Genomic DNA, 14492 nt, shown 5'->3' with positions numbered 1-14492 from the left:
TTTGTCATGCTTCATTAAATGTCCGACTCATGTCAAGCTATGTAGCTAGCTAGCTTCCCTCCGAGTTTTGTTTTATTTTGCAGTATACCGGATTTACTTGGATGCGATACATCCGACTTCCTGTGTAATTTCTTTAGCTTCATGAAATTCCGCATGAGGCGTCCAGAAAAAACGCTTGCGGAAACCTTCCGCATCACCGCCAAGGTGAATCGGGCTTAATGCACTTCGGATAAATAACCGAGCATTGGCTCCGCCCCTTTTGGACCAAGCGCTGGGTAAGATATTTCACCCAATTTGGGTTACTTCTAACGATGCAGTTTTAAGAGCACATTTATTTGACGTTTGCTCAACCTACCCTTGAGGTGAAAGCTTGTCCAGCCAGCCCATTTTCAGCACTTGCGGTTCTGCAGTGCCGTAAAAGCACGCGTACGGCGAAATATCAGGCAGACGCTCCCCTGGGGTCTCCAAAGATCGTGCGTAGAGGTCACAGTCCACCATGACGACGGAAGCAGAGCCACGAGGGTCAGGACCCGAAGCCGCCGGGCCGACGGTGCCGTACTCGGCCGTATTTTGAACCAAGCTTGGCAAAAAGCTGGCGCACTCTTCCACCGTGGAGTATTCATCTTTGTACGGGTCTGGCGTCGGCGGAACGGGAGGAGAGTCCTCGTCTTCGGATCTGTGGGTTTGACGAAATGACAAAATATTCCTCCCAGCCAAGTGAATGAAATCTATTTTTATTGCTCCTAATCTATTTCTAATTTGTCTCTCAACTAAAATGATCTGCCATTTCGGCTGTGGGTGCGCACGTTGACGACATCGACCACATAAAACAATTCTCGCATCTGATCTGCCGCTTGTTTACCACAAAAACACAAACATGGTCAGAAGATTTTTTTGTTCTGACGACTTCTATTAATAGATTGGTAGAATATCAGAAGAAGGGACCGTACCTCTGCTTCTTCTTTTCCAAATTGGGCGCCACTTCTGTTCCACCTCGGTCCTGCAAGGGCCACAGAGGCGATGAGCATCAAACGAAAAGAAAGCGTCCGTCCTTCTGCTTGGACAACATTATCGCGCAGTTGCATTAAGCGGCGCTAACTTTCGAGGCCGGCTGACATTTCTATTAACCTCTCGGGCAACAGAGAAGCAAGATGTGACAACATTAAGACTGAGATGGCGCTTTGGCCGGTGATGTTGTTCAAGAGAAGAAAAAACAAAAAACCAAAACCATCTGTTCCTCTTTTGCTAAGCTGCTACTAACGGTGCAGCAGTGGGAGTGGACGGCGTCTTACCGGAATGCTTTGAGCGCTGTTGTACAGGAAGGTTTCACCGTAGGGAGCGATGGGCGTCAAGGTTCTGTGAAGTGGAGCTAAAAAGGAGACAGACAACAAGGAAAATGGTGCTGAAAGAAAGACAAGATCGTTCCTCATGTTTTGAAGTCACCATGGTGGGAAGTAGATTTTTCAGGTATTCAGATTTTTCTCACTTTTTACTTTAACTCTCAACATTAGAAAAACTGTTCTCTGTACTTTTAGCTTCTTTCTGTCACTTGTTTGATGTTAGCTACAAGATTGATTTGTGACAAATGTCAACCTCAAAATCATCAGCTTCCGGTGTTCAAACATCTCCGTCTAAATATTAAAAAAAAAAAAAATAGCATTATATTTGTTTGTCAGTTCGCAATGTTAGCAAAGCTTTAGGAAAACATCTTGAGACCATAAAAGTCAAGCCAACATTAGCTAGCATCAAGCTAATGCTAGCTAGTGTTGAAACGGTAGTAAAATAATCACTACATTTGCTCTGCTCCATTTACTTAACATTTTCTATAAACTGTACTTTGAGTTTGTTTTGTTTTTGTTTAAGGCAGGGTCTTCCGTTTTCACTCAGGAAAAGGCACTTTAGAAATACAGGATGTACACTCATGAACTTCTCAATCTACACCTCTGGGCTTCTGTTAATGTGTGGTGGTGATTTTTTTTTTCCGAAAAACCCCCCAGCCTGTATTTTGCCATTTTGTGTTATTACTTTACTTTTGTTCTTAAGTACTGTACATTTAAAAACAATCTATGTATTTTTTTTTGACACTATTAAGTACGTGCGTTGAATCCTTCTTTGTACTTCTCACTCATCTGTACTTCCATTTTCGTGCGGTGTATGAAAGAAATGCAGCGGTGGTCACCGTCGATCGATGAAAGCATCCGTCCGTTTCTCTGCACTATTTGCTTCTTCTGAGACGGTGGGAGAGAAGAAGAAGGAGAAGGAGAAGAGACTGTGGCCAGACATGATTAGTCTGGAGAGCCGGGGGCCACCGTGCGTGGGCCACAGCCTGTCACTGTGAAAGATGACACCAGCTTCTCCCGAGGATGGCGCAGGACAGAAAATGATGGCGCAGGACAGAAGATGCCGCCGCAGGCTTTACACGCACACGAAGACCAAAAAGACGTCGGGAAAGACGGAAAGACCTTCGGACGCGGAAATGCGCCTGCGGTCAAACAAGCGACCGCCATGTCCTGATGGATGCTGCTTTGCAAAGACATTCTGCGGGTGTCACGGAGGCCACGTTGCGGGCCTTGGTCAGTTGTGCTGATCAAAGTGGACGCTCGCCATCGATCATCATCATCATTCAACAGTTGACCTCCCCGAGCGTGTTTCAGGACAAAACTCCCGCCTGGCCGCCCGCCCAGATCCTTGGAACGTCCACAGGTCGGCGTGGGCCCTCTTTCCGGGCTCCACAACAAGCCTCCTTAAGTGGCACTATCAGCTCCGAGTTAGTGTCGCCATTGATTTTGCTTCCAACGGAGCCTCCCTCCTATTTTCAGGAAGGCACCTGCGGGTCAGTTTGTTGTCGTTACTGGTGCGCGTCGCGCCTGCGCTGATGACTCGGGACAGCCCAGCTGACGGCAGGTGACTGCTAATGAACGCGAGAATGATTCACCTCGAATCGTGCATCTTGACGAATGAAGCAAACATCGGTCATGTGTTTCGCAAATATCGCAGTGCTCGCGCACACGTTTGCCAAATCATGATGATGTCATGTCAGTTTATACGAGCTTGCTATAATGTATGTGCGCTAACAGACACTTCCAGCTGACGTCACCGCTTAGCGCCTGCTGCGCCTCCCAGAGGACAAAACATCACATAACAAATGAATGTCGACAGCTTGATTTTCGGCGAGCGTTTTCGTTCCAAGGTGGGAAATATGTCAAGTGTCTCAAAAAACGTCCCGAGGAGGACACGACATTACTGCGAATCATTGAAAACAGTCGTTTGGCGATGCTAGCTACAAAAAAAAAAAAAAAAAATGGAGTTTGTTGGGGGGCAAAGCGGAAGTGGAAGCCCAAGAAGGTTTGTCGTTTTGGTTGAAACAGTTCGTCCATTACTACTTTCATGATGGAAATTGTCATTCATGAAATCGTTTGTGTCGTCTTGCTGTTTATCAAAGTCTTCGAGCTATCTTAGCTTGCTAGCTGCTAACATACAGACCGCAAGTCGTTTACTACAAATTCCTCAGCGGAAATCAAGCCCGAGTTAAAGTGTTAATTGTGTTAAATCGTTAACTTTTTGTTCAAAATGACTTGAATACTTATGCAACAAAAGTATGAATGATTGTTTGACTAGAGATAATACGGCTCATTCATCACATGTGCCTGGAATTTACAATCAGAGCTTAATGTTATGAGCAGCTGTATATGAAAAAGAGAAAAACTAGCTGATATCAAAGTACTTCTCGTACTTTTGTGGGTGCAAAGCAGTTGCGTCAACGTTTCGTCTTTCACTCCTCACCGTCTTCCGTCTGGTTTCGAATCGCTGCTGAATGATCTCGTCTCTCTTTGAGCCATTCGAGCGTTCGTCGGTCGCACACAAGTTCACCAAAGCATTCATTGCTCGCTGATTTATCGACTGTTTGACCTATTTTCGAGCTCACAACGATTGTTTTCTCATTCACTCGCATTGACGCACTGCTGCCCCACACCGCCAGGGGCGCCCTTTGACGTGACGTCACAGTGGAAGGGTCGATCCTGTTTTGGGTCTGATGTGAAGGTGGTTTGTTTGCATTAAAGACTGTAAATACGGAATGCAGTCATTTCTGTAACTTGGCTTCATGCCTGACTGTGTACATGCGAGATGCACGCGGCTAATGTTTGTCTGCGGGATTCAAATAGTTATGGATTTTTCAATACTGTAAAAAGATTTCTTATGGGTTTTTTTTATTTAGGTCCAGATGGTTTGTTAGTTTGTATTTCTTTCTAGAATGCTTTGTTTTAGTTTGAAACAAAAAAGAATGAATGACAATTTTGCGGAGTAACAGAAGCACGTTTGTGGTTTGCAAAGTATTGGGAAATTCAGAAAACGAAAAAATAGTTCTATACTGCACAAATGCGCTTCTTGTTATATTTATGGCAACTGCTTGTGGGAATGCGGCGAACTTGCATATATGCACAATATATGTGATGCCAAACATCCAACTTGGGGAGGCGAGTTGCCGGTTGCCAGCACTGGGAACGTCTCGTCTCCCTCTTTGCCTGTTTTGCATCATCTCCTCTTCCTCCCTCGCTCGTCTCCAGTGACTTTCGTGTTCCGTTCAGGGAGGGAAAACAACATCTACTGACATACTTGAGCGGCTCTGGGAAAGATGGACGACAGACTTTTGACTTTGAAGACATCCTACAATTGTTTGGGTCCGGCAACGATTCCCCTCCAGTCCAAGAATTCAACCATACGTGCAAATCCGACATTGTCGACTCACCATCTCGAAAAGAAGAAGAACAAAAAATCCAGCACAACAAAAGTTGTTGAAAGCCGCCAGACAGGAAAAAACGACTCGGGTCTGACTAGTTGGAGGGGGACAAGACATGAGAGAGGAAATTCCCCGAGACGTGCGCCGCCGCTTCCCACGACGCCGCCGCCAAACGCTCGACTCGGCGCCGACGTGCTTTCATCCGGGCAAACAACTGCGGCGCCCACTGAAAGATTGATGGCACGTGCCAAGCGAAGGCGGCGCCCGCGTACCTTTCTGTGTGCCGGAGGGACCCCCGAAGACGGCCGGCTGTTGGGGCCCGCTTGCTTGCGCGCGCCTGTGAGGGGAAGAAGAAGCACCGACAGGCGCAATGAAAACAACTGACAACTTTGGGACTTACTTCCAAAAAAGAAAGAAAAGTGCAGCACTCGCTATTGAAGACAGACCAGGATGAAGTCGCGCACTAATCGATACTTGAGTAGATTTACTGAAAATAACTTTGGTATCAGTTGCAGAATGTCAAATTTACTTTTAGTTGCAGTCTTTTGACTAAAATGAATTCAAGTTTTAGTCACCAGATTGTATTTTGGTTTTAATAGCAATTGTCGTCGACTAAATTGACAGTTAAGTCAATATTTCCTTCAGCAAACATTTCAACTTTTATACAGAAGATTAGAACACACCTATTTGGAACTGGAGTTGAACACGCAAGACATATTTAATACAAGTGTAGTTATTGTTTTAATGAACATGTTGAACTGATCATAATATTAAAAGAAAAAAAAAGTGCAGAATTGTTTGAGATGAATCTACCAGCTGCACAACGAATGTAAACATGTTTGAACATGAAATAAAGTTTGTGAGTTTGTCCAACCCACTTTTAATTCCTTCTGATTGGATCGTGTGAATTTTCGTCACTGTGTTGTTTTCATTCAATTTTATTTATCGTTTTTGTCTCAACTTATAGTTACTATTTTAGTTTTTCTTTCATTTTCATCTGAAAAAAATGTCCGTGACGATGATGAAAAGCGCATTGTTTTTTGAATCATTTAGTGCCATTGACGGATTTACACGTCAAAAATCCATTTCTACTGGGCTGGCTGTTTGAAAGCGCTATACAGTGTTCCCTCGTTTTCCGCCGGGGTTAGGTTAAAAACAAAAAAAAAAGAAGTAGCTAGCTTTATGTTTTATATTTACTATAAATGTTTTAAGGCTCTAAAACCCTTCACCACACAGCATTTACGTTTTCTCTCTTGCTTAAACATTCTCAACGTTCATGAATGTAAAAAAAAAAAAATAAATACTTGAAGAATTGCACACAAAACAATCTGCAATACAGCGAAATTGTGAAAAGTGAACCGCGTTATTGCGAGGGAACACTAGAAATAAAGATGACTTGACTTGACTTGGTTCCAGTTCCTTCTTGGAACTGGAACAGATGAAGCCTGCTCAGATGAGAAGCGAAACATCTTCGACGTCAAGCACAACAGCCCAGTTGCGATCGAGAAATGCCCAGAGAACGAAATGACCTGGATGAAAGCTAAAATGGGATTTTGTGCTCAAAAATATGGTGGGAAGTTGACCTGTCTTGTTGTGGAATGTCAGGAACAGGTCGATGCCGCAGCCGGTAAGAGCGAGTCAGTCGTGGACCTTTTGGGACGGCCGAAGTGTCGTAGATGTCGTTGTCCACCATCCAGGAAGACCTTTGACCCTCGCCGGGGGTGGAGACCTCAGGAGGGGAAGGTAGCAAGGCGGCGTCTTGCGGGGAATTCTCACAGTCGCTGGAGGAAGCGGGAGGATCGTCCGACTCGGACGCTCGGATGTCGGCAGGGTCCGAGCCGCCCGCAGGTAACGTCCGACTGCCTTCCGATTCCCACGGCTGGCATTCTTTTGGGCGGTACCGCTGACAGGTGGCGCCTCTTTTTTGATCCTCCGGGAAGATGTTTCTGGGGTCCGCTGTTGGTTTCGGAGCTTCCTGACTTTGCTCCTTGACTCCCAGCGCCTCCAAACCACGAAGGATGCGGCGGCGGTGCCCGGTCGGGAGCACGTGGAGCTCTCGCAGGCGCTCGTCCGTGAGGTCCGCGCAGTCTTCCAGACGTCGGTAGCCGCCTTGCCGCAAACGGGACACGTACTGGGGGAGGTGGAGGCTGACGAGCCAGCGCTCCAGCTCCACGACCCGGCTTGGCTCCGGAGCTTCCAACATGACGATCTCCGGCAACATCTGGCTGGACTTGGACTGAGGAAAAAACACAGCAGAGTCGTTGCAGGAGGCGCATTTGGTCAGGCAAAAAAAGAAAGACATTTTTTTAAAACAAGCTCTCGCTGCGAGCATGACGAGACACATTTGCGACACAGCTCGATGAAACAGCAGGAAGCGGCCGTGAGGAAATCCGTCCCGCCATCCTCATCACGCGGCAGCTTTTCATGGCCCACATTTCCACGTTCACGCAGCATCCGTGCCGAGAAATTCAATTTGAACTATTAGCTGTGCCAACTTCTTCTCTTTTCAGTTGCACTCGAGCAACATTCGAAGCACAACTTCGGCTTTCTTGCATGCACATTTGGAGTGCAAAGCCAAAAGTGTATTTTGTGTACGGGCTGAAACCGAAGCGATCTTTTACAATCACCTACAGAAAAATTCTAAACTGCAAATATCCCACATTGCATGATTTCAAAATAGTTCAATAGAATAAGTTACCCTTACATATTTGATTGATTTATTTCAACGAACAGAATCTGCACTTTCTACACATTAATTGCAACCTCTGTGGATGGCTGCAACTTGGAAAATAATGAATGTTCAAAATCATTCATTTTGTGCTCGTACTTCTTATCGAATTTGCTCAAATACAAACATTGAATCAGTTGTACTTTGTTGACACGAGTATGGCGTGTGAGTACTTTTACCACCGAGTCGAGAAGGCTCCTTATCTGAGCGCGTTCTGTTGCACACCACAAGCCGAGCAAAGTCTTCCTTGCCGACCAACGGAGGACGCACGCGGACAACGCCAACTTCAACTCACCTGCACGCCCAACAGGACTGACCGCAACAAAAACGTCCGACCCTGAATCTTTTCCGGTGCGTAATTTACGCACGGTCAACGTCCGCTATTTCCGCATCGGGCAACTGAGGTGATTTAAGATCAAGCACCCGCCACAGTGCCACAAGCATGCAAGCAAGCAAACAAGCTTCCTGGTTGCAAGCACAAGGTGAGGCCGAGCGTGACGCGTTGCCTCGGCCTGCCCGGGCTTGAGCTCCACAGCCCGCCACGCCCCCGGCCACGTTCTACTCGACACAGTTTGGAATGCAAGGTCGCAAAATCAAAAAAAAATACAAACTCTCGCCAATTATGTAGCCGAGTTTATGGTCATTTAGCACAGCAGCTAACAGAGTTCATAGCAATATTTACTTGTTGTCTAGCATTAACATGAATTTGTTTTCTGGTGCACAAACGCATCAAAAATATGTATTCAAATAAAATGGCTCATCATTGAAAACAAAAGCGTAATGTTGCTTTTTGAGCGGACTGAATCAAATGAATCAAAAGCATTAAAAATGATAAAATAAATTAAACCGTCCACCATTTCTGAAATGACCCATTTACATTTAACACAATTCGATAATGTCATCAATATTTAGAATGCAGCTTTCCGATCATCTAAAACGCAACTGAGTTCTTTTAGTGCACCTCTGCTGCCCTCTGGTGTTCTTATTTAGTAGTCAAGGCGCTTGTAAACTACATTTCCCAGCAGGAAACGAGAGGGGCGCTCCCCAACAGGAAGTTGGAGGCGTTGCGACGTGACGTCACTGCCACTGCCTTCGAGAACCTTGTTGAGCCCTCGCAGCAAACAAAAAGGCACGAGTGGTGTTTTTCTCTGTTGATATTTTGGAGTCGCTGCAGATTGTGTGATCATGGAAGGTAAGACGACCTCTTCTTTTTTTCTTTTTTCACTTTTGACTCAAGACAGCCACCGAATATGGCAAGTCAACGAGTTTCTACTCTGGAGTGATGCAATCCAGATGTTCCGCTGACTTCAGGGTGATCCGTTTGCAACTGAAGTGTTCCTTTGGAATTTGGATTGTTTCAGATGAAGCTGCTGCATCGGACTCTTCCACCCAAAACCCGCTGGTGACCGTCACATTCCAGCGAGATGCCAACCGGAAGCAGAAGTATCTGGAGGCTGAGCCAAAAGCTCTCGGGGTCGGAATGGGCACGTGCAAAAATCGGACCATGAAATGATACAAATGTGTTTGTTAAGATCTTCCATCTCGATCACAGATAACCCAGATTGTCCTGACCGTGCATCAGATTTTGTGTTTGAGTATATTTCCACCCAACCACAGGAATTGGGGTCGAATTCCTTTCATCGTCTCATCGCTTTTGGTAAGCAGGTGGGCTCATTTTGGGGATTGTTTCCAAACGCTTTCTTTTCCCACCACACTTACTTCCTGTGTATATTTGATTCTTCAGATTTATGACAACAAGGTTGGCTTTATTATAGTTTTATACAATTGTTAGCCTAAATTAGCAATACGCGAAGCAAAAGTTGTCACAAGAAGGCATACTTAGTTGCCACCACTTTCTGTTTTTTTTAAATCATCATTTATGGCCTTTAAATGTTTGTTTGTTTTTCGTACAAATAATGACTTTACTCTGAACGTTAGAATAGTTCAGGATGGGCTCTGAGTACGCAAAGGCACAATTACCTCTATAGTGCATCAATTATAGTTTGATTTATTGCCTAGAAACCTTTTTCATGCATTAAAATACATACAAAAGAGACCAGTTTTCACTTGATTGTTTTGGTAGTTTTCATTGCTATTTGCAGTAGTCCTGAATTTCCTGCAGCATTCCAATAGGCAATTGCATTCTTGTCGTGACAGGTAATTATAGCTGGAAGTGTCTCGATAGCAGCAAAGAACCTCCACCTGCCCACGGTGAGCGCGCCAACACCTCCCGTGGCCACGCACGTCATGTGATGCGCGTGTTTGCGTGTGTTAGCTGAGGGGCAGTTTGGGGATGCAGATCGTGTCCAGCGGCGCCGCCTTCTTCAACGTGATCTGGCTCGTGGTCGACATTGAGAGTTTTTATCCCGGCGGCTGTTGGCGTTATGACGATGGCAATAGCACCGCGGTTCAGGTCTGCCACGCCATCGGAGTGAGTTGAAGTTTCATCATCTTTTTCATTATGGAGGGGGAAGATTAAATTGTAGTCAATTTCAATTGCCGTTTTCCTGTGCCTATTTGGTGGCCACTTCTTAGTAAATTGTGGCTTCTACAGCAAGTACTAGTTTGTGATCATGAAGGAGTTAGCAACATGACATCCAAATTGTTCATGGGAATGATATTAAACCCACAAACTTGGATTTCATGTCCAAATGATACATATTTGACTGTTATTGTGTACTAAATACGTTTGCTTGTGAAACATTCAGTTTGCTACAACTTCCCGTGTCCTTTTTCTTAGCAAACGGCGCATCACAAAAGCTTGGAATATCTTTTGACATTTGCATGAAACAAAGGCAAATATTGTCACTTGCAGCGCACGAAGCATCACCTCTTCGCACAGAATATGATCGTCCAGGTCACTTTGTTCGCCATCTCCGTCACTCTGGCCGTGTACGCCTGCAAGGTGGTCAACTGCTGCGGGCCGGCCCCGAAAATGGTGAGCACACGCGTGAGGAAAACGGGACAAGGGGGCAAATTTGCTCCAATCTTACCTGGGCTTCTGTTTCATACAGCCGGTCATCATGTTGCAGACGCCGCCTGCCGACCCGTGAGCACAACACGATGCAGTTGCGGTTAAAAAGGTTCAGCTTGGCACTGTTTTTTCTTTTTTAAAGACAAGACAAAAAAGGCTTTGATTACCTTCACTAGTTTCAGTGTCCATGAAGCAATTCTGTCTTTTCATGAGTAAATATATCCTTTGCATATACAGTATTTTGACATGCGCTTGTTAAAGATGGGAGGACCCCTGGTACAGTATTAGAGACATTTCATTTATGACTTTGTATATGCAACTGAGGATTATGACGTGTGTACCATTCATGACTGCTTATTTGAAAGGAAAAATTGAATTTGTATTTTTTTTCAGAACTAATAATTCACTTTCTGAATGTGCTCTACTGATTAGTTGAGCCACTTTGTGCATTACACCGGTATTAAATAAAAACACATTTTATTGTGTTGTGAAGAGCATTGAAAACATAAATAAACACGATTGTAAACAATAGTTTGTGATCAGAGAGGTTATGTGATTGTTGACAAGGTCGGTCTTGTGTGCGGTTCGTTCATCCAGTCGTCCTGTGAAAGACAAAGTCCACATGGAGAGATTTCATATGCAAGTTCATATTAGTGTGAAAGTGGTTTGTTTGTGTTGAGTCATTAAACGACTAAATACAGTTGCTGTAATGTAAAAAAAGAAGAAGAAGAAGCTCGGATGATTTACGTGGGACGCGGTCAATGGATCCATGTCTCGCGCGTGGCCTTGCTTGAGGCGGATGAGATTCCCCCACAGCATGTAGCCATGGCAGGCCGGGCAGTGGCCCTTCACAGGCAGGAGGTGTGACGGCTCGTGCCGCAGGAAATGCTTGGCCAGGCAGATCACGTGGCTGCGCATTCTGCACAACGCGTGGACGCAACCGAGCTTTTCCCAAGTCTGAGGAGAGCACAAGAGTTTGGCAAGATTCCAACAAGTATTACGGGAACGCCGCAGGAAAGTCATTCGAGTCGGTTCAGGCACTTACCATAAGTCGGCCTTTGCAGAGGAAACACCTTGCCGCCTCCTCCTGGTCTTCACACCTGTCCACCGGACGCTGCTTCTTGGCTTTGACGCCCCCGAAGGCGACGGGGATGTGCAGCGGGGGCCGCAGAGCGGCCTCAAAGTCCATCTTGTGCTCCCATTGAAGCCAGCGGGCCGTCAGAGGGAGCCTGCTCCACGGGGCCACGCGCAGCATGTTGCAGACGACGCGCCAGTGGAACTGCAGGCTGGACTCCTTCCTGGCGCGGCGGGAGATGTGCGCGAGGCGCCTGGAGGTGTGTGGGTTCTGCCACGCCCACTCGAACTGACAAGAACGCAAGAAATACAAATCAGGTTAAAAACAAAAAGGACATAATTGCTTAATTCATTCGAATTCATTTTCAGTGTTCTTACTGAACAACGTTACGTTAAGCACAAAATAAATAGATCACATTTATTTCACCCCAGCGCCCCTTTTCACTTACTGTCAAGGCAGCAATGTCGGAGGGAAATCCATGTATGATGAGGACCATCTCCCTAGAACAGAAGCAACGCGTCAAAATGTACATTAGACGTGAGATGGAAGGCAAAAGTGTACCATGGTCCTCTCCCGCTGGTCCTCTTCGCGCCTCCTTTGTGTCGCCCCGCATTGTGTTGTCGAATCCTGCGTTCAGGATCCACGGTGAAGCCGATGTATATTCGCCCTTTATACTTGGGGTTGAGGCAGTATAACATGTACACGCCAAAGAAGTTTTCGACCTCCTGTACCATTTGAACGGGTTTTGGGAAAGACCAAAGACGGTTGAATTGCCTCAATGTCACGGTTCTTGAATCTACAGGCTTCAAAAAATGTTCACAATTCTCGAGAATCGTCCAATTCATAAACAAACAGTCCGTTGTCGTCATATGGAAGTCCATACGATTGCCTGTTTTAATTACGTAAGACCTGCATCGCTATGGGACTACCAAAGAAAAACTACAAATATTTAAGTGAACAGAACGTCGATTACGTTATTCGTATGTCTCACTAATGAAAATAGTGTTTTTTTAAAGCTATATGAAGAAGCAATTTAAGTCAGGCATCCATCGATGTCCTACTTCAGGATTTTACAGAGGATCTTATTGGCTGTGGTTGTGGCGATCCCTGCTCTGTGATTGGCTCTTTCACAGGACCATATGTTTTGAAACTGAAAATACGTCGATAAAAAACGTTTCAAATTTGACTATATACTGTTTTTTTCACCCAAAATAATACGCGCATTATACATTTGTTTCTCTGTATTTTTAGATATCGCCGCTTCAATTCAGACTATTAAAAAAAAAATATATATATATCACCCAACACTCCCTGTTAGTAGTCCATGAATATTGCCTGTTTTTAGTAAAAAAAACTTTCGTTGCTGTAATAACAAACAAACGATACGCTCTATTTTAGTTTGCACTGTTTGTTATATATTTGGTATATGTCGAAACGAAAAAGTATGTTCTCCCAAACCCGAGCGAATTTAACAAACATTCCAAATCAGGCGTTAAACAGACCTGGCTGAAGATTTTCCAGAGGCTCTGATTGGCTATCATTAAAGCGATGTGATTGGATCTTTCACAGGACCACATGCAGCGAAGCTGAAAGTATCAGGAAATCGATCAGTATGTATTTGTTTTTACGTGAAATACAATTGATTATGTATTAGCTTTAAATTTTGATTTCAAATAACGCGACGTTCGGTTGCGGTCTAGTTTACGAGACCACACGTCTTCGATCGTCATATTTATTCTACAGCAGTGGTGCCCAAGTCCAGTCCTCGAACGAAAGCCCCTGCCCAGTCTGTTTTTCATATCTCTCTCTTTCGGCGCAGCTGAATCTAATGATCAGCTCATCAGCAAATTTTGCAGAAGCCCGATAACGATCTTGATCATGAATCAGGTGTGTTAGGGGAGAGAAACATGGAAAACGGGCTGGATAGGGGCTCTCGAGGACCCAACTTGGGCACCACTGAAAAAATAAATAAATTAAATAAAAATTTTTTTTTTTTTTTTAAAAACCCTCACCTGCTTTCTGGTGTTACAGATATGGCCATAACATCCGATCACATCCGGGATAAACTTAAAAGGGAGCTTGCGGCGGAATTTGTGGTAGGTGACTGTGATGCTCATTCATCCATCCGGTAAATAGTATGACGCGTCATCAACATGACTATTTGTTGTGCAGGACGTGGAGGACATGTCCCTCAGCAGATGTTCAACGAGCTTTAAAGTGCTTGTGGTTTCTTCCCAGTTTGAGGGCAAGCCCCTCTTACAGAGGCACAGGTACACATTCAAGTCAAATAACTTGCACAGAATCTTCATGATTTTGATACAGTATTATGAAGCACGTGTGTGTCATTTTTAGAATGGTGAACACCTGCTTAGCGGAGGAGCTGAAAGACATCCACGCGTTGGAACAGAAGACCCTCACACCAGAACAGTGGCAGAAACAAAAGTCGAAATGATATTGCCACTTTGTATTGTGTGATCATCACAACAAGAGGCAAGCAAATGCGGTTACGGTTCCCTTACAGATTGGAAAAGTGCATTTGGAAATGCTGCTGGCAATAAAACTGCTGTTCTTGCTTTCCTGTCCTGTCCAATTTTAAAGCAATAATCTGAATCTTTTGACTCGCTCCAGGGGGTCCATTTCTGTCGCATTTTAAAGACCATCTCAATACGCCTCTTACAATATTTAACAGCACACATTATAAATGTTTCCATCTACATTGTGAATTTGAGACTTATTTTGTGAGTCTGTCAATAAATTCACACTTACTGAGTATATCAAACATAATAATTACTTACCGTAGGCACTGCGGTCCACATCAGAGTGAGGAGACAACAGGTGAGACGGCAAATGGAAGGAGGCTGGCAGGGGCGGAGACGATTTAACAGGAGGGGCGGGGACTTGTGCTGACTGACAGGTGTCAATCACCGATTGAGTGGGAGGGGCATCACATCATTATTCCCCCCCCCCGCATAATTTA

General features: G+C 44.9%; 4 protein-coding genes across 13 annotated transcripts in view; 2 read left to right on the top strand and 2 right to left on the bottom strand.

The window, feature by feature from the left end:
- The window catches only part of arap2 (ArfGAP with RhoGAP domain, ankyrin repeat and PH domain 2), a 56128-nt gene extending 48074 nt beyond the window's left edge, over positions 1-8054 (bottom strand). Inside the window, exons 1-6 of one of the 4 annotated variants that reach the window (XM_077499305.1) lie at positions 7762-8054; positions 6322-6974; positions 5011-5075; positions 1293-1369; positions 951-1000; positions 356-676 (exon numbers count right to left, since the gene is read on the bottom strand). In XM_077499305.1, the coding sequence (XP_077355431.1) occupies positions 356-676; positions 951-1000; positions 1293-1369; positions 5011-5075; positions 6322-6959 (1151 nt within the window). In that variant the 5' untranslated portion in view covers positions 6960-6974; positions 7762-8054. Of the gene's footprint in view, positions 1-355; positions 677-950; positions 1001-1292; positions 1370-2179; positions 3243-3783; positions 3982-5010; positions 5076-6321; positions 6975-7645; positions 7656-7761 lie in introns of those variants that run through there. The other 3 variants (XM_077499307.1, XM_077499308.1, XM_077499309.1) reach the window with 3 other exon arrangements.
- A 441-nt stretch (positions 8055-8495) lies between these two features.
- LOC144003257 (membrane-spanning 4-domains subfamily A member 4A) lies at positions 8496-10971 on the top strand. 2 transcript variants are annotated; one of them, XM_077499319.1, is made up of 7 exons: positions 8496-8658; positions 8828-8940; positions 9019-9123; positions 9624-9677; positions 9742-9897; positions 10282-10404; positions 10481-10971. In XM_077499319.1, the coding sequence occupies exons 1-7, from the start codon at positions 8652-8654 to the stop codon at positions 10517-10519; spliced, it is 597 nt and encodes a 198-aa protein (XP_077355445.1). In that variant the 5' UTR covers positions 8496-8651; the 3' UTR covers positions 10520-10971. The 2 variants fall into 2 exon arrangements, with proteins under 2 accessions (XP_077355445.1, XP_077355446.1); XM_077499320.1 differs by lacking the exon at positions 10481-10971 and having other exon boundaries at positions 10207-10356.
- Positions 9463-14410, bottom strand: slx1b (SLX1 homolog B, structure-specific endonuclease subunit). 5 transcript variants are annotated; one of them, XR_013278923.1, is made up of 7 exons: positions 12077-13011; positions 11964-12015; positions 11486-11803; positions 11188-11397; positions 10460-10571; positions 10297-10382; positions 9463-9917 (listed from the first exon to the last, which is right to left on the bottom strand). XR_013278923.1 is itself a non-coding variant. In XM_077499317.1 (6 exons), the coding sequence occupies exons 1-6, from the start codon at positions 14329-14331 to the stop codon at positions 10989-10991; spliced, it is 819 nt and encodes a 272-aa protein (XP_077355443.1). In that variant the 5' UTR covers positions 14332-14410; the 3' UTR covers positions 10901-10988. The 5 variants fall into 5 exon arrangements, 3 of the variants coding, with proteins under 3 accessions (XP_077355443.1, XP_077355442.1, XP_077355441.1); XR_013278922.1 differs by lacking the exon at positions 9463-9917 and having other exon boundaries at positions 9925-10382; XM_077499317.1 differs by lacking the exons at positions 9463-9917; positions 10297-10382; positions 10460-10571 and adding exons at positions 10901-11042; positions 14311-14410 and having other exon boundaries at positions 12077-12240.
- LOC144003258 (bolA-like protein 2) lies at positions 13068-14088 on the top strand. Of its 2 annotated transcripts, none has more exons than XM_077499321.1 (4): positions 13068-13125; positions 13547-13611; positions 13688-13785; positions 13868-14088. In XM_077499321.1, the coding sequence occupies exons 2-4, from the start codon at positions 13549-13551 to the stop codon at positions 13965-13967; spliced, it is 261 nt and encodes an 86-aa protein (XP_077355447.1). In that variant the 5' UTR covers positions 13068-13125; positions 13547-13548; the 3' UTR covers positions 13968-14088. The 2 variants fall into 2 exon arrangements, with proteins under 2 accessions (XP_077355447.1, XP_077355448.1); XM_077499322.1 differs by having other exon boundaries at positions 13123-13402.
- Positions 14411-14492: the final 82 nt, after the last annotated feature.

Source organism: Festucalex cinctus, chromosome 16, assembly GCF_051991245.1.
Source record: "Festucalex cinctus isolate MCC-2025b chromosome 16, RoL_Fcin_1.0, whole genome shotgun sequence".
Taxonomy (NCBI): domain Eukaryota; kingdom Metazoa; phylum Chordata; class Actinopteri; order Syngnathiformes; family Syngnathidae; genus Festucalex; species Festucalex cinctus.
This window is presented reverse-complemented; position numbering and strand designations above follow the sequence as displayed.